Genomic DNA, 25,214 nt, shown 5'->3' on the forward strand with positions numbered 1-25,214 from the left:
TTGTCCTCACACTTCGTTCTTTGGCGGTTGGCTTCTGATATGTCTTCCTGTTTTCAGGACAGCAGTGACAATGATGCGCAAACGGAAAATCCAATGACATCACCTGAAGGCCAAGAAAGGTGCGAGTGGGGTACTGCTGTGCTGGAAGCCCATTGTATAAGGGCTAGGCCTTCAGGAGGGGGTACGAAGGCGCAACACCTTTCATCTGGTTTTCCAAGCGACTCGAAATCGGACAGAGGAGCGAATCTCAGGAGATCGTCTTTCCTTTCTGTTTTAGGAGGGCAAGCTGGTGAATCAGCGTAGAAAAAGATACATAAAGCTGCTACGAACATGATTCCCAGCACGAATTTCTTTTACTCAACATTTCCAGCCATTCCAACAAACCATTTCCAACTCGAATAGTCTCGTCATTAAAGAATATCTTTGCTTTGAACTTTGTGAAGACCAATATACACCATGGCTCCGTATAACTCCCCTAGCGTGGAGGATGCCCGGGATTCAGATACTGGGAGCTCCCCCGGAGCTCTCACTCCCACCAGCAGTGGACACTCAAGATCCAGCTCATTCAACGGGACGGAAAAACCAAAAGATATCTCCATCGACCCCGAACCGTGTGCACCTTCACCATCGTCTCATCATGCACCAGCTGTACACGTCGAAGCTACAAGCGCTGTCCCTGTCGTGCTTTCGGAGTCTTCAGGACCCTCACATGTAGTATATGTTGATCCATTCTTGGAGAAAGGGGTTCTCCTACAACGTAGTGAGGAAAGAGGAAAGGGTTGGTGGGAGCTCAAACGTCCGGAGGATAATTATGGAGTGGAAACGTTTGACTACGCACTGCAGCACAACATCCCCCGCAGCGATGACCTAACAAGGCTCCCAGCGGCACTGTCCTTCGTGGATGACGTATGCAATAGCTTGAAAGGATGTATGAGACCCCCAGTCACGTGTGATACTCGCGAAGGAGTCGCCAAGATGTTATCAGACGTCACCAGAACTCATCACACCGATTGGAGAGAGCAATACACCCGAAGGTTCAAAGAGAAGATGGAGGAATGGGAGGACAAGCCCAACGCTCAACTTTGTGATCTGATGAAGGTGAGGCCGACGAAAAAATCGGGTGAGGTGGGGATTGACAAACCCCTGAATTTGGGAAACTATGATGCTGAAATGAAGAGACGATGGGACGGAACCCGATTAATCAAGCACGAGAGTGAAGAAGGCAAGGATTATTTCCTGATCGAAGGTGAACCAAATGAAGATAGTCTGACAAACTGCCCCCCGCATACCACACAGGTACATGAAGACGCTCTCGTGGGTGTCCTCAGGTTCGTATCCGTCCTCGCAAGTGACCCACAGAATGACCCAGCTCTCTCGTCCTCGACTGGGTCAGGAGCAGGTCCCCACCCTTCTGGCAGCCCGATCGATTTCGCGTATGGTGGAGGGGATTCTGCATTTCCCTCGAGATTTGCGCCTCACCCAGGCAATCCTCCTGTGAGCATCTACCAATCGAGAGACGATTTCATCAGAGGAAGCACCGATTTCTCGCTTCTGGTCCCGGCCGAGGACTCTGTGGACTCGTCAGCCATACAAGACTGGCTAAACGTATTTCATCGATATTGTGATAATACTTTGAACCATCCATGACGCAAGGCACCTGGATGAGCTGCACGCGCAGCCCATCACCACTGGAAGACTAACACTTTCTTCGCTTCAGATGTTGACAGAGATGACCACCACGATGGCTACACTATAACAGAAGGACAAAAATTGAAAAAAAGGTTACAAAAAAAGCAGAAACACGTAAAAACAGAAACAAAACGACGAGTGGTTTGCGTTTCTCTCTGGCGGGTCGTCTTCATGTTCATACAAGTCGTATGATGGACAGATGCTGTGTCTAGGTATGTATACGATCTGAGATAGGATGAATCATCAACTCATTGTGAATCCCGCTTTGATCAGTGCCACTTTAGCGTAGGCGAATCACCTTGTATTTTGGTTAGCGAACAAGGCGGACCTGAATATATGCCATGGTACGACATCTCGCACCAGTACATGAGTGAAGCAGGTTCGATTCGGATCCAGTGCATTGTATATTCTGATCTGTGGTCAAGTGTGTTCGTGCAGCTGCTTATGCGCTCAATTTATACATGCGTGCATCGCAGGGCTACGGTCTACACGTTCGAACCAGCGTTGAAATCCCATACTTTGATCCTCAGGAGCAGCCAGCTGAGACTAAGTATTATAGCCTGCGCTCTAGCAAGAGCCCTCAGATTATGTCTTGGAATCATAGTTGCGGTAGGTGTGCAGGTTGAAAATGATCAGAGACATCACACTGCTCCATAGTGATTCTCAGGTGACTTCCGAATGAACTCTAACATACCTGAAAATGATGCTGAGGCAGTATGGCTAATCACATCGTGTCTAGTGACATCATATGCACTTCTTGTCATCCTTCGACTGACCGTATTCATGTCCTCTGACCCTCTGATCGTCTACAGCAATGTCAGGCTGAACCTCCATGTGTAAAGGCTAGCCCTCGCCATATCACCTCATATGTACGATGAACATGTTTCGAAAGTCTTTCCTTTGCATTCCCCCTGAAACACTTTCGAAGAAGGACACAAAGACTGAAAAGGATTGACAGGGGCAAAAATTCGTGTATGACGAGGAGGGCTTCTGATCCAGGCCTATGATCTCATTTTAAGTCTTCTTTCACCACGAAGACCAGTGGCGAGTTGGGGTATAAAGACTACACTCTTCGATCGACTTTTCTGTGCAGATTCCAACGTCCATCATTCGCCACTACGCAATCACACATCGCATTACAGCAATATGACATCAAACGTCCCTGCAAGCACTTCATCCGGCACCACTATTGAGACCACTGCACCTACTGCAGCTTCTAACATCATCGAAAACGCTACGGACGCGACTTCAGACACGACCCTTGGTCAATCGTCGTTCAAGATCGATCCTAATATTACCTATCTACGACCATACCACCGCGAGGGTCCAACTCTAATCCGCGCATTTGACCGTCCCACATGGTGGAAGCTGAAGCTAAATCGGGGGATCGCTTCTGCGGCAGCTGAGTCCCTTGTCGATCACCCCAAACATCGGATGTTCCTCGCGTTGTCGAAATTACGTAGCGAAAGGCTTTGCGAACTCGATTTGACCCAATTTGAACTATCCGGAGGTGTCGCCGCGGCATTGTCCACCGTCATGAAGAATGATTGTGAACCATGGGAAGACGCGGTCAGGAAGGACGTCGAGGGGGTAATGCAGAAATACCCGCCCAAAAGAGGGTCACCACCTATGGAAGTTGTCGACCATCCTAAAATGATGGCGATCAATAATGATCGGGTGACATCCGGTCAAGGATCGGTATTTGAGCCTTTTGATCAGGCTAAATACCACTCTCAAAATCAAAAGAGATGGGAAGGGACCGAATTGTTGGATATCCGGTCTGCATACGGTCATACCTGGTTCATAATTGAAGGGGAGCCGAATGAGGACAATGAGGACGAGGAGGTCATCGATGACTAGCTGGACACGGTATTGAACGGCTGACCGTTGAAGACGTATTGGGATATACACATCTTTGCACAATCACGACGTCTGCGCCTCCTGTAATGTTGATATTGAGGAATACACAATAGCAATGCATTTTGTCACAGCATAACCCGAAAGAGCACCCCGTGATCAGTACGTATCTATATGAGTTCCACCATGTCCTGCGAATATATATCTATCTCTATCCCAATGCATAGTCATAACACATCTCGACCCGATCTACCTTCCAAATATGCACGATTCCCTCCATTATTGCGCAGCAGTCTGTTGTAACAAAGCCAATCTACCCGACAACTCAATTTGACTTCTCACCAAATTACTCAAGTATGAAACCGTCAAAGTATCTTGTAAACCAGCTTTGATACCTCCTTCGTCCTCTTTTCTCTCGGATGATGAAGACCATCGACCCAAACCTTCTAATAGGTATCTGCCAACCTCGGGATCGGGTGACTGTTCGCCAGAGTTGACTTTTTGCACGTAGGCAAGACAGTTGTCGATCAGTTCTGAGAGTTGACCTAAGGATGCGGAGAGGGTTGGGAGAGGTGGGAGAGAGGGGGAGGGGGTAGGTGCGGGGCCGGTGAGGAGATCAACTAAACGGTGGAAAGCAGGTCAGTATGTCATCCTGCTTGAAGTATATTTGTGGAGATGTGATGGAGAACACAGCGACATTTAAGGTGTGTGATTTTTTAGATGTGCTCAAGAGATTGACTATATGCAAAAGGACCACTCACGGGCAGCTCGTTCACTCTCAGCGTATTTGACTACCACAGGTACAGGCAAGAAAGCGCAGTTCTCAGGTTTGGGACTTAAACCCAATTGAGTCGATACCCATCCTTTTACACCTAATCCCTTTCCGGATGGGTCGAGCTCGGTATCGATCGTCAAGTGGATGGAAGGGTGAGGAGAGGTTTCACCGGAGAAGTAGTTCTGGATAAGGGCAGAGTAGGCATTGAGGTCTGGGTGGGTAGCGTACCTATATATAACAGCAGGAAGAGTAAGTATATAACCCGTTCTATTGAGAAGTATAGATCGTATAACAACAAGTAGAGTTGAGTCAGAGGTATGATATAACTTTTCCGCTTCAACTCACCATCCAACGATAGATTCCTTGGCACCAGTCTTTCCCAACAACTGCATCATACCTTGTTGGAAGGGCATATCCACAGCGATCTGGTTCTCGTCCTCCTTGTGAGGAACAGCGAAACAAGCTCTGACATCTACTTCTTGGCCATTCTCTGATCGTGATCCCATCAAAGTACCGATGACTCGGGGTGACGAGTCAGCTTCGGTGGGTCGTCGGGAGTGATGGGTAAGGATGGAAGCGATGACTGATGGGTGGACAGTGATGAGGGTGGGAGGTCGGCTAGATAGGTACCATTGATGTCAGCTCGTTCTCATAGGTTCTATCTAGCCCTGGTCATACTCATGACATGAGTTGTTGAAGAAAGAAGTGCACATACAGTTGAGAGGTAGAGGTAGGAGGGAGGTTGAGATGAATAGCTGATGAGGAAGTGTCCAACGACATTTTGGCTGGATTTGTTCTCGATTCAAAAGTGCTGGTCGTAGAGGGCGGTATTTTAGCGCTTTCTGCCTGCTCTGGGAGTGACTGTTGATCTCTGAATGAGCGACGAGGATGTGAATGAGACGAGATGTTGTTCTGCAGATGTGAGGGTTCAGAGGTTTCCTTTTCACCGTGAAGCTGATGCAGGTGAATGAATGAACAATGAAAAAGTGAGAAAATAGAAATGTGTACCTGATATCAGATATATTTGATCCCGTCATGGGTATAATCGATATCAGCCTCATTCTCATTGGCGGTACGAGCGGAGCGTGGAGGTAGGTACGTGACGAACAGCGACAATGACTGACAGTGATCAAAGCATTCATAATGATGATGATGATGATATTCTCATCTCAACATATACACACTCCCAATTTTATATTTACTCACCCGCAACATGGCTTCAGAAGCCTCGGTAGATGACTTGAAAGTGGACGAGGTGAGTCGTACCTGCTTAGCTCGTTGCGAATAACCGCTGATCACCGCGAGAATCAGTCCCGCTTTCAAGGTGAAGGCTCCGACTTGACCCTCTTACACTGGTTAAGACACGCCGAGCAAGCTATCGAATCACTTGACCCATCAGATCTGTCCCCTTCTATCCCTTCTATCCACGCCTTCTTCCTGAAAATACTATTACCCACTGCTAGCCCGACTCTACCCAAACCTGGTCGACCAATAAGACACTTGGTCGTGCGATGTCTCGTCAAGCTACACCAAAGGGTAGAGTCCAGAAGCTTGTTTGACTTTGTACAAGCTTTAGTACGGGCCGTGGGAGATGGTGGAAGTAAGAACATGAGTGCGAGTGAGAACATGGCGAGGGTAGCGAGTTGGTATGCTATTGGTGAAATAATAAAGGTTCATGGAGCCAATGTGAGTTCACTTCATCTCTCTCTTGTAGTCCTCTGCTGATCACTGTATGTAGATGATGTCGTTCATGGGGGAGATATGCACTTCCTCAACCAAGGTATTGAAAAATACGAATCTGGTGAGTGTCTGTCATCATTTCCACTATGATCCGGCCTGATATACTTACCTGCTCATCCCCGCTCAGTCCGTCATCCTTCGAGTCCATGCCATTCAAGCATTCTCCAAATCGCTCCATTCAGCCGGTAAAGCTCTTCCAGACGGATTGCTCAAGGATCTTCTCAAATCTCTTCGAAACGGTATACAAGACAAAGCTTTACCAGTCCAACGAGCGTGCGCCGAAACGTTCGTATCCCTTCACACCTACACTTCACTCCTTCAACTTCATCAGACAATAGACATGATTGCTCCCCTTGTCTTAAAAAGCCTGGAAGGAGCAGACTACTTGACTAGACGATCGCTCAGTCGGTTGCTCGCCCATTTCTTAGCTGCAAGTCAAGTGCCGGGATCAGGTGTTTTACCTATTGAACCCAGCAAGAAAGCTTCAGCGAAAGAAGGAGAGGACAACTCGAACGAACCCACAGTCATGACCTCTGCCGCCGAAGATAAGTCTTCGAAAACGCTATTCACCACTCAAGAAATGCTCAGATACCTTTCCATACCATACAATAAACCTCATACACCCAGAAGACTCAGAAACGCTATCATCGACGTTTACGCCACGCTGTTCACTCTCCTCGGTGGAGACTACATCGAAGCTCATTATGCTGAGATCGTCAAACATTTGATGGATGAGATTGTAATCTTTCAGAGAAGTCAAAGTTCAAGATACGATATTTTGGCTACTCGAGATTCCGTCGCACTCTTACTTCGCGATTTGATTGGCGTCAGACTATTATCCGAACCAGGTCAAGTTTCAGCAATTCGCGAATTAACGAATAGCTACCTGAAAAAATGGCAACCCACACCTTTACCTGGTCAGCCAAGGATGAACAATCAAGTCCTTATCATTTCGTTACGTGAGATTGCCGGATTGCTCGAGCAGCTCGGTAATGCTCCTCCGTCAATCATCGAACTCCTGGCTGAACCGCTCGTCCGACTTTTATCACACGAATCATACTCCATTCGATTGGCCGCTTCCTACACCCTTCGCAGATTTTGTACCATCAATCCCAGTCAGTTACCTCGAATGCTCAATATCCTCCTTGCGGACGTCACGAAGGATCTCGGTATGCTCGGCACACCAACAGCTTCCAAAGAACTTCCTAATCGAGTTATCGGTAAATCTTTTGCTCTTTCAGCTCTTATCGCTGTCAGCCCAGCGAGACCCCTGTACGTCTCTCATGACATCTCCTCAAAAGTCTTTGATCTGGCGGTATCTTTACTCAAAAAGGCTGGAGACCATGATATCCCCATCGCAATGGTTGAAGTCCAAGTAGCATGGTATCTCATTGCTGCTCTCATGAGTTTGGGACCCTCCTTCGTCAAACTTCACTTACCTCAATTATTGGTGTTATGGAGGAACGCCCTACCCAAACCGACAAGCAAAGATACGTCGGTCGGTGAGAGGGGAGAGGCGGAGTGGAGTTTCTTGCTGTTAGTAAGGGAGTGCACCTTGGCCGCTGTCCTCAACTTCTTAAGGCATAATCAATCCTTAGTGAATATCGACGTAGCAAGACGGTTATCAACGTTGTTCACAAATTCTCTCAATTTCGTCAATGGCTTTGCGACCGCCTACGCAGAAGCTTTGAAAGAGCAGATGAACAATCCAGCGGGAAGTCAGTCGCCTGTTTTCACAGCGAGACCATCATTAGTGGAAAGAGAAGCGAACTTGCGAAGAAGGGTATTACAATGTTTTACCACCCTCGGACCCTCCTCTGCAACAGAATCTATGCAATCTGCTCTACTTCAAGCCGCTATAACCGTGTTTGCTGATCCGGAGAACTACTCTGGTTCGGCCGCACAGGCTGCCATAGCTGCTCAATCGGGTCAGTTCACCACGATATGGCAATCTACCGATGGGTATGCGTTCGGCGTGACTAGTCTACTGGGTGCGAGGGAAGGTGAAGGTGGCATTGAGGCTGAGGAAGCGTTCTTGAACAGGGACAGAGTGGAAATGGCCATCGAATCGCAGGTGAGTAGCTACGCGAGGAGTTCCCAGTACTGGAGTTCACAGCTAACAGTCTGAACAGTTGTCGCATCCCATTCTCGGTTCATTGGAACATGACTTCCTCGAACTCCTAGTGTCTAAACCTCTTCCCACCCCTCCTAAACCCGCTCCTCCGCAGACAGGTGTGATAGACTCAGGAGTGGAGCTATTCGCTATTATGTTTGCTCATCAAAGTGCAGAGGGTCAGGTCCAGTCTCTCGCTACGCTCTCTAGTCATATGAGATCTAGCAAGTTGGAAAAGAACCCTGGAAGGAAACAGGCAGTCTTGGCCAATACTATGGCTGCTTTGAGGAAGAGCTTAGGTAATGTTGAGGGTGCTGGCCAGAAGGCTAGGAGGTCATTGGGCAGCACGCAAGTCAGCGATTTGATCAAGTCGCTTTTGCAGGTGGGTACTTTATACTATCTCTGTCCGATCTCAGGACTGCAAGATGTCTACATATACGTGAATCTCTGTTCAATGACTGATGTGATACTTGTAGGACGCCATATTCGATTCCAGTCCAAGTATTCGATCCTCCGCAGCTGAGTCTATGGGCATCTTGTCCGCTCTTGCGGGATCTTCGTACCTGTCCTCTCAGGTTCAATGGCTCGTTGATCAGGTAGTGAACAACCGAGTCCCCGATTCTCGAGCTGGGTGCGCATTGGCTTTTGGAGCGATATACAGTAACGTTGGAGGTCTAGCTGGTGGACCGATCCTCAAGACAATCGTCAATATCTTGATGTCACTGGCTACTGATCCTCATCCAGTAGTACATTTCTGGGCTATGGCGGCTCTTACCCAAGTAATCAATGCTGCGAATCTATCATACGAACCCTTCGTACCTACCACATTGGGTATGTTGGCCAACATATACATGCTTGAAACGCATGAGCCTGACGGGGGATCACTCGGCTCAGTCAACCTCCGAGGGGATCTACCAGCTTACCAAGTGATTTGTCGATTACTGCATGCCCTCATCGGCGTGCTGGGTCCAGAACTGCAAGAACCCGGTAAGATCCGATCACTGGTCTTCCTTTTGGTACATGAATTTGGAGAAGAGACGGACGAGGGTCTAGCAGTAGAAGCTATTAAATGCGTTCAACAGTTCTTGATGTTCGCTCCGTCCGAAGTGGATATACCGAAACTCGTATCGATATTCCGATCTCACCTGTCCTCGACCAGGCGACCTCTAAAGGTAGCTGCTATTACGGCTTTGTACCAGATTGTCCAGAGAGATGCGGTCCTGATATCCAAGATAGGAGGGAATCAACTGGTGGAAGACCTATTTGGACTACTGGATGACGATCCGTCGATCGAGGGGGTAAGACAAGTGATCACATCGTGGTTGCAGCAGACCGCCGCATCACTTCCATCAGGTTGGATAGACCTGTGTCAAAGGATAATGACCAGGACAGTAGCTCAGAAACAGAAATCATCGACCATCTCTCAACAAGCCGCCGGGGGTGGACCGAAATTCATAGATGATGAGGGAGAATCATTCTCCGGTTCAGCCTCTGCCTCTGCGTCAGCTTCCAACGCCCTCTCCTCACGATGGAGGACCCAGCTATTCGCTCTGGAATGTCTACATGAGATTATAGTTTCCGTCAAAGATCATAAGAAGATGGAAAACTTTGATCCTCTCCTGGCTAAGCGGATGGGATTGAATGGTAGACATCTGTTGTATAGTCGGATTGGAGATTTGATCAGGATGGCATTTAGTGCGAGTGCGGCGTTGGTCATGGATGTTAGGTTGCAGGGGTTGGTTGTGCTTAGGGATGTTATCGAGGTGGGTTTGGGTTTCTTCTCCGCTATTATGATATATCTATATTCAGCTCTCCATACAAGATTATCTCGTATTTCCTTACTGTCTTATTTGTCGCGATACCGTTTCCGCATGTCTTCGTCGTTCTAGTGGTGGCAATTGTGAAGATGCGATGGCTGACGTTGTCTCATTGTTGATACAGCACTTCGCCAACTCCCCCGATCCAGATTTCGAATCTTCCTTGCTCCTCGAACAACACCAAGCCCCTATCGCTGCTGCACTTACACCTTCGTTCGGATCTGACTCTGCTCCGGAGGTGCTGGCTTCGGCGGTGCAGGTTTGTGCGGTGTTCGTGGGCAGTGGGGTCGTAAAGGAAGTAGGGAGGATGGGGAGAATCTTGAAGTTGTTGACTGGTGCGCTGGAGCAATGTAAATGTGAGTGACAGTCAAGGTTGTATTAGGTTGTATTGCCTCGTCGAATGAGAGGACCGGTCGCTGACCTACATGCAGCCGGAGAAATCATATCTCTTGGTGATGTCGATCAGCTATCAACCAACGCCGCCATCATGCTTAAAATATCGATTCTCACCGCCTGGGCTGAACTCAAGATATCTTCTACGAAGCAAGCCTACCTCAACGACGTGATCAAACCCTATCGATACCTTCTTGGACCATTTTGGATTGGGGCCTTAAGAGACTATGCGCAATTGCGGACTGACCCTGAGATGGGTGGTGGTGGGTTGAGTGGCATGGGTGTAGGGTTAGATAGTGGGAATGCAGTCGGCCGGGAGGTCTTGTTGCCCGTGAGTGTACCAGCAGTACAGCGAATCAATGTGATGAATGGCCGACTGACCACTCGCTACGCAGTACTACGAAGCAGCCGTCCCCAACCTTCTTCACGCCGTGGCTATCTCTCTCTCACTTTCCGACCCATTCGCACTGGGATCTATGGATGGACAAACCTTCGATTCTCCTTCTGAACCCTCAAACTTCAGCTTATCAATTAAAGAAGAACCTACAGCCAACTTCTACATACTATACGGTCTATCCTTCGAGTCTCTCCTTAAATCATTGGGTGATCACTCCAACGCCTCATACTCCAAGGCATGTCTTAGATTGATGAGTAGCCTCGTCCGCCCCGAACTGAGTGGAACGAGAGTCTTTGAATCTCAGATATTCGATGAGCTGTGTACCCTCACATACCGGATTGGTCTAAGTGAATTGGCGAGTGTGAAAGTGGAGATGATAGATTGTATCTCCACGTACGCCCTTTCACGCAGAACGTTGAAAGTGGATCAAGCGCATGTGCGAAGGATCTTGGCTATAATCATATTCAACCTACGCAATTCAATCTCATCAAAAGAGTTGAATGTCAAATCGAATTTCCATCATCAAGATTCGGTCGCCGACCGATCAAATTTCTTGAAAATCAGTTTCAACAATTATAGTAAGATTGTGAACGAGTTGATCGAACCATCTCAGCGAGCAGATCTGTTCGCGGTGGGATTACACCTCTACCTTGATTTACTAGTTGACGAGTCTCCCCTTGGGGTGGAATTGGTGCAGGGGACGCTGGGGTGTTTGAAGGGATTGATAGATGGATTTATCGGGGGTCAGGTTCCTGGTGTGGATAGTGCCGAGAGGGTGATTCATGGATTGATTGGTGGTTGTCTGGCAAATGTGGATGATATGAGGTGGGTCTTTTCTCTTCTGTTTGATAAAACGGATATACTTCGATCGGGTTCGATCAAGGATGATCTTGGAAAAGAGAGTCTGGCGATAGTGTTGCATAAGAGAGGATATGGATGCTTACATTGGCTGGTATAGGGCTCGAGTCAATACTGCTTCGAATATCAAGATCAAGAATAACTTGCTTGCGCTTACGCTTGTACTTACCACTTTACCTGCGGGCATCAAGGTTAGTAGGAATTTGGTGGAGAGTGTGGCGTATACTATTGGACAATACCTTGGGGCAGGGGCTGAAAGACCGGAGGTGAGTTTGTTTACCTGAACTCAGTGATACCACCCGTACACCCCACTATGTACCATGTATAACAAGCTATGGTATTTATCCTGTGTGAAACATGCTAATACTCTATCCTTCCGCAGCTCGGCCTAACAGCCATTCACTGCTCCTCGACCCTCCTATCCGCCTCACTCCGCTTACTTCCCTCACCTCTCGGTCCCAACTCCCCTTCTGCCCCTTCACCGATCCTCCAACATGTCACCTTGAACTTGTTACCCCCAATGATCAACCACATCTCGGAGATAGTCATCTCCCACGCCATGTCAAGCTCAAGCTCTTCCAACGATACTCCAATAGACCTAGAAGGATTGAAAGAGATTATCAAATCTCTAGTCAACTACGTCACCTCCCTCCCTGACGAAGCCAAATCAAGGGGGTACGGAATACTCCTCCCCACACTATGTCTCCTCCTTGATCCCCCCGGCTCTCCCTCCGGGCAAGGGCAATTACATACCATCTCCACTGGGGTATTATTGGGATTAGCGCAGTCCAATCCCCTCGCATTCAAGGACGCTACCCAGACTATGGGAGAGGGCGAGAGGGGGGAGTTGGAGAAGGCTATTAGGGATGTTGTGGGGGTCAGAACGCAGCAGGGTCAGAATGGCGGAGGAGGGATTGGACAGGGGGCGGAGAAAAAGGGGATAGAGCTGAAATCTTTTGGTTAGGGTGATTTTATGATATCACCGGGAGTAGGCGTGAATAGTATGGCAATGTATATAGTAGATTTAGATTTTTATGATAATGCAATCTTTAGCAATGACAATGGACCTGTCCCGAATGATGTCTCCTGTATCCAGCCAGCCATTTATTGTTCATTACTCTATGGTACAATCTATCCGGTTAGTAGTGCGAGGCGATAGGATCAGGTTGAGAAAAGATTGAACAACTGAATGTCGCTGATCTCGATCTGCGCTCCAGAGACTCACTGCAGATACGAGTCCAGCCACAGGGACGATAAAAGAATTATGATCACATTTCAAGATATTATGTTCCATACTATATACTTTGAATACCAATACGACTATATGACAAGACTAAATAACTATTTCTTTGAACTTTTCTTTTTCCCAACTTATCTTATCCCCTGTTTCCTCCCCAACTACTCATGGAGATATACTTTACTTGGTAAGATATCATACCATGGTAATAAAAGTATCAACTTAGAGAAGAGCCAAAGCCCCTCCAATAAGACCTACAACACCGACCAAAGCCCCTCCGAAACCTTTAAGTGTAACTTCCATCTTGTTCCCTGCAGAAGCAGCCTTGGAAGTAGCAGAAGCAGCAGCGGAGGTAGCAGACGCAGCTTTGGAGGTGGCACTCGCACCACTTCCACTAGCGGCGCTGGCAGAGTGCGAAGCGGAAGCGCTCGCGGAAGCAGCCGAGGCTGAGCCGGCAGCGGCAGAGGAAGCGGAGGATGCGAGCGATGTAGCGGCGGATGAGGCTGATGCGCCAGATTCGGTGAGTGAGGCGATGGCTGAGGCGTCGACTGAGGCTGAGCCGCTGGCTGTGATGGATGCGGTGACTGATCCGCCGGTGACGGATTGGCCTGCGCAGAGAGCGGATTGGAGGGCGGTCGCGGTGGCTTGGTCTTCGGCGGTACAGTTGCTGATTGGGTGGGTGAGTGGGCGGGGATTTGGACAATAACAAGGGTATAGAGGGAAGGATAGACGGATAGAGGTAAGGGTGGACGGGGAGTTATCAGATGGTAAGAATGGGTAGGATGGTAATGAGAGGATATAAGCGGGGTGAGGTCACGAGTGAAAAGAAGGAAGGCCAGTAAAGTCAACGTATGATTCAAGCGATCATGCTAGTCAACCAACTCACGCAATCAAACATGCTCCAGCGGCATTTTGGAAATCAGCGTTGGTACATACACAGCTGACGTCGGTGCTGTGGTAAGTGTGAGAAGTCACAGTATAATGAAAGGGAAGAAAATAGCAGGTTGAAGGTAGAGAGTAAAGGTTCTATCGTCAGCTTCTTTCTTACTCCACTTGGCTTGGGGCGTGGTCAAAGGTCAACTCACTAGGAAGTACATCCCGCTGAAGCAGCAGCTTGGGTTGAACAGTTGATGACACATTCTGGGATGCTGTGTTTGTGGGGTCAGAGTCAGCTTGAGCATGTGCGTCGAGGATTGTTTATAATGGTATGGCACGTTGTTGGTGGAATGGGTAACTCACGTCTGAGCAGTGACCAAACCTGCCAAAGCGATAGAAGCGAATACAGTGAATTTCATTGTGTTGGTTTGTGCGGTGATGAGTTTTGATGCAAGTAGATACGATAATCTATGTGTATATGTTGAATATATATTGTCTATCTAAATGAGAGAGAGAAAGAGAGAAAGAGAGAATTGTAGAAGGAAGGATGAACAAGGTTGGATGATTCTTATTCTGGTACTATTTATATCTATGTGAGGAGTACTCGAGTAGTAGTAGTATGACTGCTATTCGGTTAACCGGTTGGTTACCCTACTATTGCCAACGAAATGATTAGATAATCTTATTATTCATTCAGTCAGTCTCATTTCCTCTGGTCCAGCCCCGCAGTTTTAGTCTTACTAACCAGAGTAGTCAGTGTGAGACAGACAGCGACACCGTGCACCTTTCCTTTGAATGAGAGTTATTTCTGAACAAGAAAGTGAGTGGGCTTACCCTCCGTCCTCACTCCCATGTCGTACTACTCTACCACAAGACTGTACCATGGCATGGGTATCACTCGTCAACATCCTCGGCCCCATTCATAGTCACTCCGCGCTCTCGTTACTCGTTGTGGTACTGTATCCCCACAAAACGCAGATCAACTAGGAACCCTGAATACGTGAGTTGACTGCGCATGGGAGTACCTTTTCATCCGTTCCTGAGGGGTGGATCTGCTCTCCGTACTCGTTTTTCCTATTCTTTCTGCTTTTGTGGCGTTGAGGAGCAGAGACATGCAGTATAACTTTGTTTTCCTTCCATACATTCATGCTTTCATACTGAGCCATGCGGTCTGATACATACTACTGTAGCCATCTTATTGGTGAAAGACATCGATGGTCATGTGATAGATAAACCAGGTCATGTGATCATCAGTCGGCACTGGACAAAATGGCAGATCAGGTATTACAGTGAATTAAAAGGCTTGATGAGGTTTCAGTAATGTACGAGAACTGAGGGCCCAATGTGATCAATCATTGGCTCAATACTCTGTGGGTGCGATAGTAGGCATCACAGCTGGGTGAAGAGAGTCTATATTCAATCACTACAAGACTTAGATCCGACGTTCGCCTCACAGGACATCACGTCCGTCCATGTGTCTATGAGGGATGACAAGGGTCCATACAACAATTCAATCCGAGAATTACACCAGAATGGATACATACCACTCAGTTCCCTCTCCGACATCCTTGATAGCCTGGGACAGGAATCAATAAGGGCAAGACATGCAACGCACATGCGAGGCAACTACATTTGGTACCACCTCTTCCTCGTCACATCACTCGACCAGAATCTTCCAAAACATCTCCACTCTCATCTCTATCCTCACCTCCATTCGAGCAACAGGTAGAGGCTGGAGACGTGTATGCTGGGCGGAGAGGGGTGACGGAGCGGTAGCAATCCCCAGTTGGGTCAAGAGCGAAGAGTTGTATCATTCACGACCCAGATCAGATCCGAGTTCATAGGGAATTGGGTTTGGTCGGTGGGGAGGTGAAGTGTGGGACGAGCTGGTGTGGAGGCTGAGATGGCGGAGGGTTAAGGTCGAGGGTCGGTTGTGGGACACGCTGTAGGTGGATCCGATTATACGTGGTACAGCGAGGGAAAGCTGAGATCGCACCAAGGTGATAAGGATCTCTGAGGTCATATAGCAGTTTCAAGCGATGTTCATATCCCATCACTATCCTCCCAGAGCAGATCCAGTGGACCAACATGCCCGTACATCCTTTGTAGTGAATTGGCGTATGGCCAAAACCCGCTTGATGTGCTGATCAAGGATCGCCAGCTTCTCCTCGGGTAGCGAAATCTGAGTACTGGATTGTCGATTGATATGGCAACGTGATTGTATCTAAAAGACCTGGTGGTACATGATACTCGAAGTTGCGTCACGGACGTCCTTGTTGTTCGGATTGAATGGTAGTACTTCTAATCCACCCAATCTGGTTTATGTTCTTTGTCATATTTCACTTTCTTAGGGTCGAATGAAGCTATGAACTATAACAGCATAATCAGCGAAGAAGCACCAGGGTACAGGATAGGTTGCACAACTGTACAATCTCTCCCATGATGAATAGTACGGTAACCCCATAATCGCACTCACCTCCATCCCAGCTTCCCCCAACCCCACCCCCTCAGCTCCCCCAGCAGGCCCAGCAAACATATCCCCCTCTGCGAACGCCCCCGTCAAACTCCAATTCTGAAACCTCCTAATCAACGCACAAATGAGGGTAGCAGTTCCCTTCCCCGTATCGTCATGAACCAACAGCGGGTGATTCCGTCGATCCAGCAAAATCACCAACAATTCTTCCAGTTTCTTCTTACCCTCTTGAGTGAACAGTGTAGTCTCTTGGCTTAGGTCGAACCGATACAGTTTCAGGTTGTTGGATGATACAAAGTGCATGGAATCTTGTCGGTATGGTTCGTCCTCGTTCTCTAGATATACGATCGCTTTCAAGTTGAGTCGCCGCAGGAAAGTGAAGTTTTTCTTGTTTGGGTGGCCTGATCGGTATATCCCCGGGGCGACTAGGGAGAAGTTTATGGGTGGGACTACGACTTGTGGGGCGGAGGAGATGAATATTGAGGAGGGCATCGTGGTTGTCTTGGAGTGGGACGTGAGGGATAGGAATGGTGAGATTGGATGATAGTATGTAAGTATGTATGAGAGATGAAACGGAAGGAAGAGATGTTGAAACGCATGCACCTGAAATTGGGTGTGTTCTCGAGTGATTACGTCATCATGTTTTTTTCAGCCCAGCCATGAGACCCGTGCCTAGATCGACGCGTCTCTCTCCACCACTGTATAAATTCAATATTTCTGAATGATTTCATCAAGATAGTTGTAACGATATCTTCTCATTTGTAGCACCCATACAGCTCATCGAGCAAACACACAAACACCAAAGATGGAAGTCGACACCACCGACCTAGACGCCCAGATCGCAGCACTGCAGAAACTGAAAGATGCCAAACTTGCCAAAGCAGAGGAATCGCGTCGGATCAAGGAGAAGGAGCAGGCAAAAGTGTTGGTTGGGTCGACACCTACCAAAGCGTCATTACGGGGTGAGTGAGCTACGGCCATACAGTCTTCGGTCTATCCACTTACTGATGGTATCGTATGAATCCCACATAGCTGCGGTGAAAAATGATCCAACATATTTACCTTCCAAACCCTCTCAACCCAACTTCACCCTCGACCTCAAACCGAAAGCGAAACCGATGCCCAAACACCGACCCGGATTCGCACCTCAGGTGTTACCTTCCCTACTCAAAGCAGGACCATCAAAGATGGGTTCCTCCCTTGCTGCTCTACGTAAAGGTGCATCATCATCACCTAGACCAGTTGCATCGGACGTAGTCAGGTCGAACAGCTTTGATCAGCGGAATAAACCTTCTTCCTCTACCTCATCTGGCCAGAACCACACTGGCAAAGGGAAAGGAAAAGAGAAAGAAAGATCACCAGATCTGGAAATAGAATATGATGATCTAGAAGATAGCTCAAAGCATATAACAAGGGATGAGGACAATCTGACTATTGTCGAGAATCTCGAATTGGGTCCCAAGGAATTCGGGTTGGATCCGGAGGGCGAGGAGGAATGGAGGTTCGTAGAGCCCAATTCAGGTATAAGGCTATCGTGAGTTCATTTTCATTTTCTGATATACCCAGTACCTTTTTCTCGATTGTTTTCTCTGATATTGCCGCTGATCTGCAATATCTGGATCATATGATATAGTAAACGTATCCTATCCCACTCTCATCTGCAAGACCACCTATCCGGCCGGTACTTCCTGACTCCCTCGCAGATATACTCGGTAATCAGACTATCAAAGGATGGAGCGACCTACGATATCCCAGTAGAGGGAGACTGGATAACCATAGCTGTCGTCGCCCAGAGAGGAGAAGTCAAGATAAGCGGTACCAAGACTGCTACGGAGGATAGCGATTCCGAAGAAGAGGATTATAAGGAGCACGATTCGAAATCACTCTCTGAAGCTTTGAAGGTCGACTCAAACCTACATTCAGGAGATGAAGTAACGAAGAGACGTAAGGAATATTGGAAGAATAAGAAACAACCTAAAGAGAGGAAGCGGGTACCCCGGAAATACATCAATTACACGCTATGCTCGTTACCTCCTAGAAGTCGAAAAGGCGAGACGTCAGGAGATGCTTTACTGCAACTGCTGTTATTTGAGGCCGATGCGGTGGTACAGGAGGGGACTGATGAGGATGGAGAAGTGAGGAAGAGCTATAGAGGTGGGTCGGGGGGTGCCTATGAGAAATGGTGTAATTTGACGGAGGGGAATGTTGTGGCCATTCTCAATCCGAGGGTATGGAGGAATCTGAGGGTATGTGCTTCCACATTTTCTCTGGAATTGGTATCAGACATCTTATCATATCATGGAATGGTGGAAATTGACTTGAGTTTCATTTCTATGATCACAAACAGGGCGGAAGTAACGGTCCTCATCCGCTCGAATTCCCCCTTGGCCTCAACCCTTCGTCGGCGGATTCTGTGATACTTCTCGGACAAGCGAAAGATCTGGGAAGGTGCAATGCGATGCAGAAGGATGGGAACAGGTGTAAGACCTGGGTAGATCTGTGAGTCTGGGTTGCTTCAATTATCTATAAGTGAACGCTCGATCACAGATACTAATGACCATTCGGCTCGTACCAGCCGTCAGAATCAGGTATGCGAGTACCATATACACGCCGCTATACAACGTGGTAAATCTTCCAGAGCGGAATTCACAGCTAGGTAAATTACTCTTTACACAACTTTCCAAACTGCCATAGTACTTCTCACTGACAAGACATTGCACATAGTACTTCGTCATTCGCTCTCGCATCTCGTCCATCCCTCAACAACGCCTCGTCAAAGGGTAAACTAGGCTTTGACCCAAAGAAGAAACAAGGACTCCTCCCAGCTGCGGGGCGTCAAGCGGCCCCTCGAGGACCGGAGAATGGAGGCGGAGGAGCGACCTACGTAGTAGGAGGGGGAGTAATCAATACTGGGTCAGTCTCTCGTGGGGGGTTGAAAGGGTTTGGAGAGGAATACCTAAGTGAGAAGCTGGGAAGTAGAAGTAAATCCGAGAAAAGGAAGAGGCATCTGGAGGAGAAGCAGGCTGAAAGGGCTTTGCAGGGGTTACTGGATCGAGAAGGTAGGGGAGGAAGTACTGGGGCAAAGTATCTGGCAGTTCTTGATAAGGAGAAGAGGAGTACTGGGGATGGGAAGAAGAAGAAAACTGGAAAAGATGATGAGGATGAGGTGGAGAGAAAGAGACCGTTCGGGGCTGAGGCAATTAAGAGGATTGGGTTTGATCCTACCTCTAGATCTGGGAATAGGGATAGCGAAGATGTGCAGAGAAGGGTGAGTGCTATGTTGTGTGGATATTTCCTGATACATGATGCTTTGAATACCCTGAGTCCTAGGACCATAAAGCTGAGACTCTTGACTGCTCGTACAGCTCGACGCCATTGCCGCTCTGAGGGGTGAAGATCCGGGGTGTAGGTTGGAGAGAATATCGAAGAAGCTTGAAGAGGAACGGAAAGCCAAGAGGGTGAAAGAGGACATCCAGGTTGATATTCCTCAGCGGACGATATACAGCAAGGACAAGGAGGGAAGTGATAGTGACGAAAAAGGGATGATCGACTTGGATTAGTTGGACGGTCTTGGACTGTTGGTCCACCAGATATCTGGTCTGCAGTGGCTGTCAATGTCATCGATGCTTGTAATTCTCAACAATCCTATCTGTCCTCGCAAGATAGGCAGCTATGGTTGCGCAATGCAAATTGATTGTGCTAGCCTTTCTCCGTCGAGAAGAAATGCATGCTCCTACACAACAAGCATCAGCCTCAAAGTAAGCCTCCGAACATCGCCCATGGCCTAGTCCTGGTCTGTTACGTCGCGTCCTCTTTGCGCACTGCCAGATGTCACTGCATACGACTAGCCTGAAGTGGGTAAAGTAGAGGCCCGCCTGATGCTGGGCACGATGATCCCACTTTCACCTCTCGGGTTGGTCCATATGTAGGGTAATTCTTCTCCCAGAACCCATTCTCCCCATTCTTCTTCATGTCTCCTTTCGACCGCCTCAAGCTCAATAAGGGCCCTGCCTTCACTTAGCATCCAAGACAATCCGGCATAACGCCCAAAGTCTTGTCTTTCCAACAATTGCCTATAATCGAAGTTTGGCTTTCGATCTGAGTACATAGCGTCTATCTTACTTTCGACCCACGATTTCATACGAGCACGAACCAGGTGGAGAGTCCATTTAGCCCTGCTGTCGAGGAGGGACGATACCTTGTCACCCGGTCTACAAGTGAGTAGGAACTCAGGTTCGGGAACTCTTTTCCAACCCTCATCTTGGAACATCTCGCGATCCCCAAGAGCCGTTCTCGGTCGGATCACCTCATCACAAAACTTTAGTAGGTCCCTGGAGTCCTCTCCGGTCATGGGCGATATGACTGGAGTGAATGCATAGCGCCAGAAGGGCTGTTGAACGAATTGGCATCCGGCGAGTGCATGCGTAGATGGCACGCCGACCAAAGTAGCTGGGTCAGTCAGATATTCGTAACTTGCCAAAAAAGGCTTGCGCTCGAGCTTATCGCTTTCTTGACGAACCGATGACTTGTCCTGATATTCCTGTCCCGAAGCCACCACGGCATCAACCCTCTCTTTAACATCGGTGCTGGTCAGGTGAGCTTTGCCATAGTCCTCGTCCAAGGTGTACTGGGTGAGTGCCGTGCTTACAGAATCGGTCGAACCGTTCGGCGAAAGGTAGAGAGTGCTTGGTATTTCGTCTTCACGGCCGAACAGATCGTACTGAATCATACTGGATACTGCAAGCAAGAATTGGGCAAAAACTGCTGAAGTGGCGAGAGTATAACAATCTGATTATTCGAGATTTAAATTGGGAAGCGGTTGAATAATTGACTTGCAATGAGACCTGCTTTGGAGTCACAAAGGTCATTGTCAGAAGCACTGTTGTAGATCTCTGACTTCTATGTAAGTGTGACTGGCCAGTGTCACCCTTTGTTTCTTCCTCCGTACGACAGAAAATATAGGAAGGCAAGCTCATCGTTCACACCTTCCCCACCGTTGTGCTCTCAACCTTGATGGTCTAAGCGAATTGGAAGACCCAACGTCATGCCCCCCCTGCAAAGGAACCTCTCTCGTGTAAAGTAGCCCTACAATAGGGAAACGCGACTCATCCGTCGTCATACGTATAAATGCATGTTGACTGTGGGCAATCTTTCATGTGAACCACACTCTGTTGGTCATTTCTCTGGACTAAGCTGCGTTTGTACAGCAGAAGTTGTGGAACTGACCTGCCGCGGGATCAAGTAGCTTGGACATGCCTCGATCACCTAAAGATCTCAAGTGCATCTGCCTTTATGATCATATATCAGCACCCACAGGCCGGGGCCTTGCTCAATTGGCATTACTCTTGAGCTGTGCTGAACTTCCTCGGATTGTCGGACCTCTTCTTCTGCAAGAGCCGTCATGCAAGCGTCACAGTGGTTGTGGTGCATACTTTTGGCCTCTCAACTCCGTCCTGAAGGCAAAAATAGGACGACCCTTTTCTGAAACAAATAACTGTCACGGCCGTAATCCGATATCGTACGAAGCAACTCGCAACGAAGCGAGATAAGGATATACAAGTGGACGAATGAGGCAAGCAGGCGTACTTGCTTATTCAGCAAAGGTTGAAAGTAGAAGCATAAGGAAATATTCAGAGTTCACTTGGACAGAGAATCCGAGTCTCGCCGAGGCTTGAGTTCCCTTGAAGAAGATATAAGAGCAAGGACTTGACATACCGAGTACTTTAGTTTTCCCCGTCGATCTTAGTTGAGTCTTACAGTCTCAGTATTTCTAGATATACAGTCTTAGCTGGTTTATGCCACTCTTGTTCTATAGACCTCATTGCACCACTAGCATGGATAGTAGGGTTTTATTCTAAGACGGTGTAGCATCCTGACAATAACGAGGCCAACGAAAAGGCGAGGCAAAATCGGATTATGCATGGTCATGTTTAGACGACGTCAAGCTTCATCAAAGAAACCTTATTGTGCCTCTTCGTGATCTTCGATCGCACTCTCGGGAACGAAGGTGACGGAGGGTACACAGAGTGCCGTTCTATTCACCCTATTGTGCAAAAGATGAGGACCCGGCTCTCCCACTCTAGCTCCTCTCCAGATATGCCCGTATATTTCATCGACCTGATCGATGGTCATAGGCGCATTATCCGGGTCATAAGTGAAGCGCGCTGGCGAAATGAAACTTTCATATTCAGCTTGATCCAGGAATTGTCTATAATCGAAATTGTTATCCAAGTTTGGAAACTCTCCCTGGATTAGTTCGGTGACCCAATTTTCTAGACGATGATGGTTTTCTCTCAAATTCCACTCAGTCCTTCTTTTTACCAGACCGCGGAACGAAGGATCATCTGAACTTTGTAGCTCAAAGGGTTCTTCCGCTGGCGCATTCCATGCTGCATCGTTATATGGCGTGAAGCCAGGCTGATCAGCGGCAGGCCTCAGTGTTCCTTCGTGAAAGCTGCGCAGATCCATTGAGTCCTCGTCATTTGCAAGGCTATAGACCGCCGCAAACACTACTCTCCATTCTTTTGGTTCCAAGACCATGTAGGAGCCTTCAGTCTGATCTCCCGCAGGCAATTGGGATACTTCGGCTGGACCGTAGAAGTAATGGAATGCCGCTAAAGTACATCGAACACGAGACGATGCCTGTCTAGCTGGGTTCTTCTCGGAGAACCCGTCCGCAATGGCATGATACCCTCTGGAACCGGTCTCTGGACCAGATCTTCGCTCAGCCGTCCATTTGCTACCGGCATGGTTGGTATACTCGGTGTTCTCCGTTGTCAGGGAGGCCGTCGAGGCGTTCGAAGATGCTAGAATGCTGGGCGACCCGCTCATACTTGGAGGTGAAGTGTAAGTCTGATCTGATAGGCTGATGTGTCAAAGCTGCGATTGTCGATTATTCAGTACGTCCAAATGTCCGTGAGTCATCGGGAGGAGGGTCTAAGAATGGGACCTCCACAGCACCGCAGTTTATCCGTGTGAACCACAGGAGAGCCAACTGTTCTTGAGACAAAAGAGTGCTTGAGGGTCTAAAAATGACACGTAGACCGTTCCCCATGTCGTCATACAATAGTTGCATAACGACGGTCTGCTGTACCTCCTTTGATGCTCGCATTTGCCTTTTGTCTAGGGAAGAATGCTTCGGGAGTCTTACAATGATCGAAAGGGTAAAGTTCACGACGCATCAAGGATTTCGCCACCACCATCCCTCATATGACCTGCTTCATACATATGCATGCCAGCAAAGTCGCACTTCTCGTCTTTCGTTCTTTAGCGCCCCTCCCCCTCCCCCCAAACAGATGCACGGGCCATCTCACTTCAACCTGTGAATGGTAGAAGGGACAATGACCTTTTGATAGAAGTTACTGCGTTCAGTGGATGATTCCGATGCGCTGGATCGTGAGGCCATTGCACCCGACTAGTTATACATCATCGAATATTCATCCGAGCTGACTGATGTCTACATATCAAACCACTTCAAACGCGTAGCAAGCTGATATCTGCCCACACAGCATCCAAGTCATGCGTCTTCATATCGCAGTGATCGATACGCATCGCGCAAAATCCCACTTTAGACAGCTTTGGAATTTGTTTGGGAGTCCTCCAAAGTAAGAGCTGCAAGCGTACTGACCTCATCTCCTTCCGTTCCGTAGCCGGTGGTCTCACCCAAGCCAGATGTGGCGTTCGGAGTCTCGCCTTGGGTGGACGACTGGGAAGGAGTAGTACCATCGGGAGGAATGATCGATGGAACGTAATGACAGATTTTCCCATCCTGCTCTTGTTCGTAGATCTTTCCTGGCCCGATCTTCCACCCTTTCCATCGCTTCTCATTTTCCGCGTCGCGCATCTCCAAATCCTTGTAGTCTGCTATATACGTGTTATTCGGCCCGAGGGGGGGACATTGATGATATTCCTCCGAGGTGTGAGTAGCACGATGAAATGATTCAATCTCATTCTTGGGAATAGGGATATCATTTTGTTCGTAAAGCGACAGTACGGTATCCCTGACACCTCGAGTGGATGCAGACATATAGACGTTGTTCGCTCGGCGAAGAAAATCAACTACACTCTCACTCCCATCCTCGAGCCCCTGAAAATCCTCAGAAGAGGCCCTTCTCGGTTCAGAGGACGTTTGATTGTTGGCTGAAGGGTCTCGCAATCGAATTCATCGACAAGGTTCAGACTTCCCTTATTGTTCGCGACGGAGTCTCCGTAAGTCGGTTTGGCGAATCGCGCTATACCGCTCCATTCGATCCGTTGTGGGCCGAATGGCGAGTTCGAATAGGCTGGTACGAAGCCTGCGCCTTGGTAGAAATACGTCAGAGTGGCGACTTTCGGCACACCGTACTTAAGAGCGCCGCCATTGGCGAGGTCATTGACATCCATAGAGGCTTCGATGTGCGAATCTGAATCTCCAGCGCCAGGAGATGTTGAGATGCTAGGACCTGTCTTGGAGGGATCCAAACTTGGTTGGTCAAGTTGAATGTCGGTCATATTGATGTGGTTTGGGAATAATGGTACGTTAGGGCTTGGGATAGTGGAACGATTTCATAATAAGTAACGCCTCAAAACCACCCCTATTTATATCTTTTCAACGCGTCAGCCGGGACAGAAACCTGTTATGAGCCCTCGATCCACGCAATCCCTCCTGCATTGTATCTCCCGGGTAAGCATAGCAAACCTGATCCTTTCACGTCATGTTCCGATCTCCTCGGGAGGACAATTGTCCAGACTGGCCAGAAGCCTTCTTGATAATTCTAGAACTGGACGAATGCGAATCTTTGTGATGCTTCGAGAATGGGTCGACGTCTGGCCCGTCGTACACCGCACTCCAGTGTTTGGCCTCCACAATTCCAAAGCCATTGGGAAGTGGCCTCAGCGGCTCAACACAAATCTACGACGTTGTTCCCCTGAATTCCCCCCCGACTGTACAGAGGGTACGGTGGGAAATCGCGGTTTCCCCACTGTTGATCGTGCATGCATCATATGTCCT

General features: G+C 48.3%; 11 protein-coding genes across 11 annotated transcripts; 4 read left to right on the plus strand and 7 right to left on the minus strand.

The window, feature by feature from the left end:
- Positions 1 to 456: 456 nt before the first annotated feature.
- I302_100943 (uncharacterized protein) lies at positions 457 to 1,647 on the plus strand (the record flags this gene model as incomplete). The annotated part of the gene is made up of 1 exon (XM_019190956.1): positions 457 to 1,647. The coding sequence occupies one exon, from the start codon at positions 457 to 459 to the stop codon at positions 1,645 to 1,647; it is 1,191 nt and encodes a 396-aa protein (XP_019047704.1).
- A 1,188-nt stretch (positions 1,648 to 2,835) lies between these two features.
- On the plus strand, positions 2,836 to 3,549 carry I302_100944 (uncharacterized protein; the record flags this gene model as incomplete). The annotated part of the gene is made up of 1 exon (XM_019190957.1): positions 2,836 to 3,549. One exon carries the CDS (start codon positions 2,836 to 2,838, stop codon positions 3,547 to 3,549), a length of 714 nt encoding a protein of 237 aa, XP_019047705.1.
- A 276-nt stretch (positions 3,550 to 3,825) lies between these two features.
- On the minus strand, positions 3,826 to 5,101 carry I302_100945 (eukaryotic translation initiation factor 3 subunit F; the record flags this gene model as incomplete). The annotated part of the gene is made up of 4 exons (XM_019190958.1): positions 3,826 to 4,166; positions 4,308 to 4,549; positions 4,667 to 4,939; positions 5,037 to 5,101. 4 exons carry the CDS (start codon positions 5,099 to 5,101, stop codon positions 3,826 to 3,828), a joined length of 921 nt encoding a protein of 306 aa, XP_019047706.1.
- Positions 5,102 to 5,534: 433 nt separating this feature from the next.
- I302_100946 (uncharacterized protein) lies at positions 5,535 to 12,603 on the plus strand (the record flags this gene model as incomplete). The annotated part of the gene is made up of 11 exons (XM_019190959.1): positions 5,535 to 5,576; positions 5,633 to 6,007; positions 6,060 to 6,122; positions 6,189 to 8,135; positions 8,194 to 8,556; positions 8,651 to 9,937; positions 10,116 to 10,347; positions 10,423 to 10,715; positions 10,780 to 11,606; positions 11,740 to 11,905; positions 12,022 to 12,603. 11 exons carry the CDS (start codon positions 5,535 to 5,537, stop codon positions 12,601 to 12,603), a joined length of 6,177 nt encoding a protein of 2,058 aa, XP_019047707.1.
- A 495-nt stretch (positions 12,604 to 13,098) lies between these two features.
- On the minus strand, positions 13,099 to 14,171 carry I302_100947 (uncharacterized protein; the record flags this gene model as incomplete). The annotated part of the gene is made up of 4 exons (XM_019190960.1): positions 13,099 to 13,543; positions 13,763 to 13,828; positions 13,962 to 14,024; positions 14,116 to 14,171. The coding sequence occupies 4 exons, from the start codon at positions 14,169 to 14,171 to the stop codon at positions 13,099 to 13,101; spliced, it is 630 nt and encodes a 209-aa protein (XP_019047708.1).
- Positions 14,172 to 16,053: 1,882 nt separating this feature from the next.
- Positions 16,054 to 16,717, minus strand: I302_100948 (uncharacterized protein; the record flags this gene model as incomplete). The annotated part of the gene is made up of 2 exons (XM_019190961.1): positions 16,054 to 16,122; positions 16,229 to 16,717. The coding sequence occupies 2 exons, from the start codon at positions 16,715 to 16,717 to the stop codon at positions 16,054 to 16,056; spliced, it is 558 nt and encodes a 185-aa protein (XP_019047709.1).
- Positions 16,718 to 17,030: 313 nt separating this feature from the next.
- On the plus strand, positions 17,031 to 19,785 carry I302_100949 (uncharacterized protein; the record flags this gene model as incomplete). The annotated part of the gene is made up of 7 exons (XM_019190962.1): positions 17,031 to 17,187; positions 17,258 to 17,759; positions 17,859 to 18,471; positions 18,573 to 18,724; positions 18,801 to 18,881; positions 18,950 to 19,493; positions 19,591 to 19,785. The coding sequence occupies 7 exons, from the start codon at positions 17,031 to 17,033 to the stop codon at positions 19,783 to 19,785; spliced, it is 2,244 nt and encodes a 747-aa protein (XP_019047710.1).
- A 284-nt stretch (positions 19,786 to 20,069) lies between these two features.
- Positions 20,070 to 20,954, minus strand: I302_100950 (uncharacterized protein; the record flags this gene model as incomplete). Its single annotated transcript, XM_019190963.1, has 1 exon — positions 20,070 to 20,954. One exon carries the CDS (start codon positions 20,952 to 20,954, stop codon positions 20,070 to 20,072), a length of 885 nt encoding a protein of 294 aa, XP_019047711.1.
- A 1,232-nt stretch (positions 20,955 to 22,186) lies between these two features.
- On the minus strand, positions 22,187 to 23,056 carry I302_100951 (uncharacterized protein; the record flags this gene model as incomplete). Its single annotated transcript, XM_019190964.1, has 1 exon — positions 22,187 to 23,056. One exon carries the CDS (start codon positions 23,054 to 23,056, stop codon positions 22,187 to 22,189), a length of 870 nt encoding a protein of 289 aa, XP_019047712.1.
- Positions 23,057 to 23,792: 736 nt separating this feature from the next.
- I302_100952 (uncharacterized protein) lies at positions 23,793 to 24,251 on the minus strand (the record flags this gene model as incomplete). The annotated part of the gene is made up of 1 exon (XM_019190965.1): positions 23,793 to 24,251. The coding sequence occupies one exon, from the start codon at positions 24,249 to 24,251 to the stop codon at positions 23,793 to 23,795; it is 459 nt and encodes a 152-aa protein (XP_019047713.1).
- Positions 24,252 to 24,283: 32 nt separating this feature from the next.
- I302_100953 (uncharacterized protein) lies at positions 24,284 to 24,715 on the minus strand (the record flags this gene model as incomplete). Its single annotated transcript, XM_019190966.1, has 1 exon — positions 24,284 to 24,715. One exon carries the CDS (start codon positions 24,713 to 24,715, stop codon positions 24,284 to 24,286), a length of 432 nt encoding a protein of 143 aa, XP_019047714.1.
- Between the last annotated feature and the right edge of the window lie 499 nt (positions 24,716 to 25,214).

Source organism: Kwoniella bestiolae, chromosome 1, assembly GCF_000512585.2.
Source record: "Kwoniella bestiolae CBS 10118 chromosome 1, complete sequence".
In the NCBI taxonomy this organism is placed as follows: Eukaryota; Fungi; Basidiomycota; class Tremellomycetes; order Tremellales; family Cryptococcaceae; genus Kwoniella; species Kwoniella bestiolae.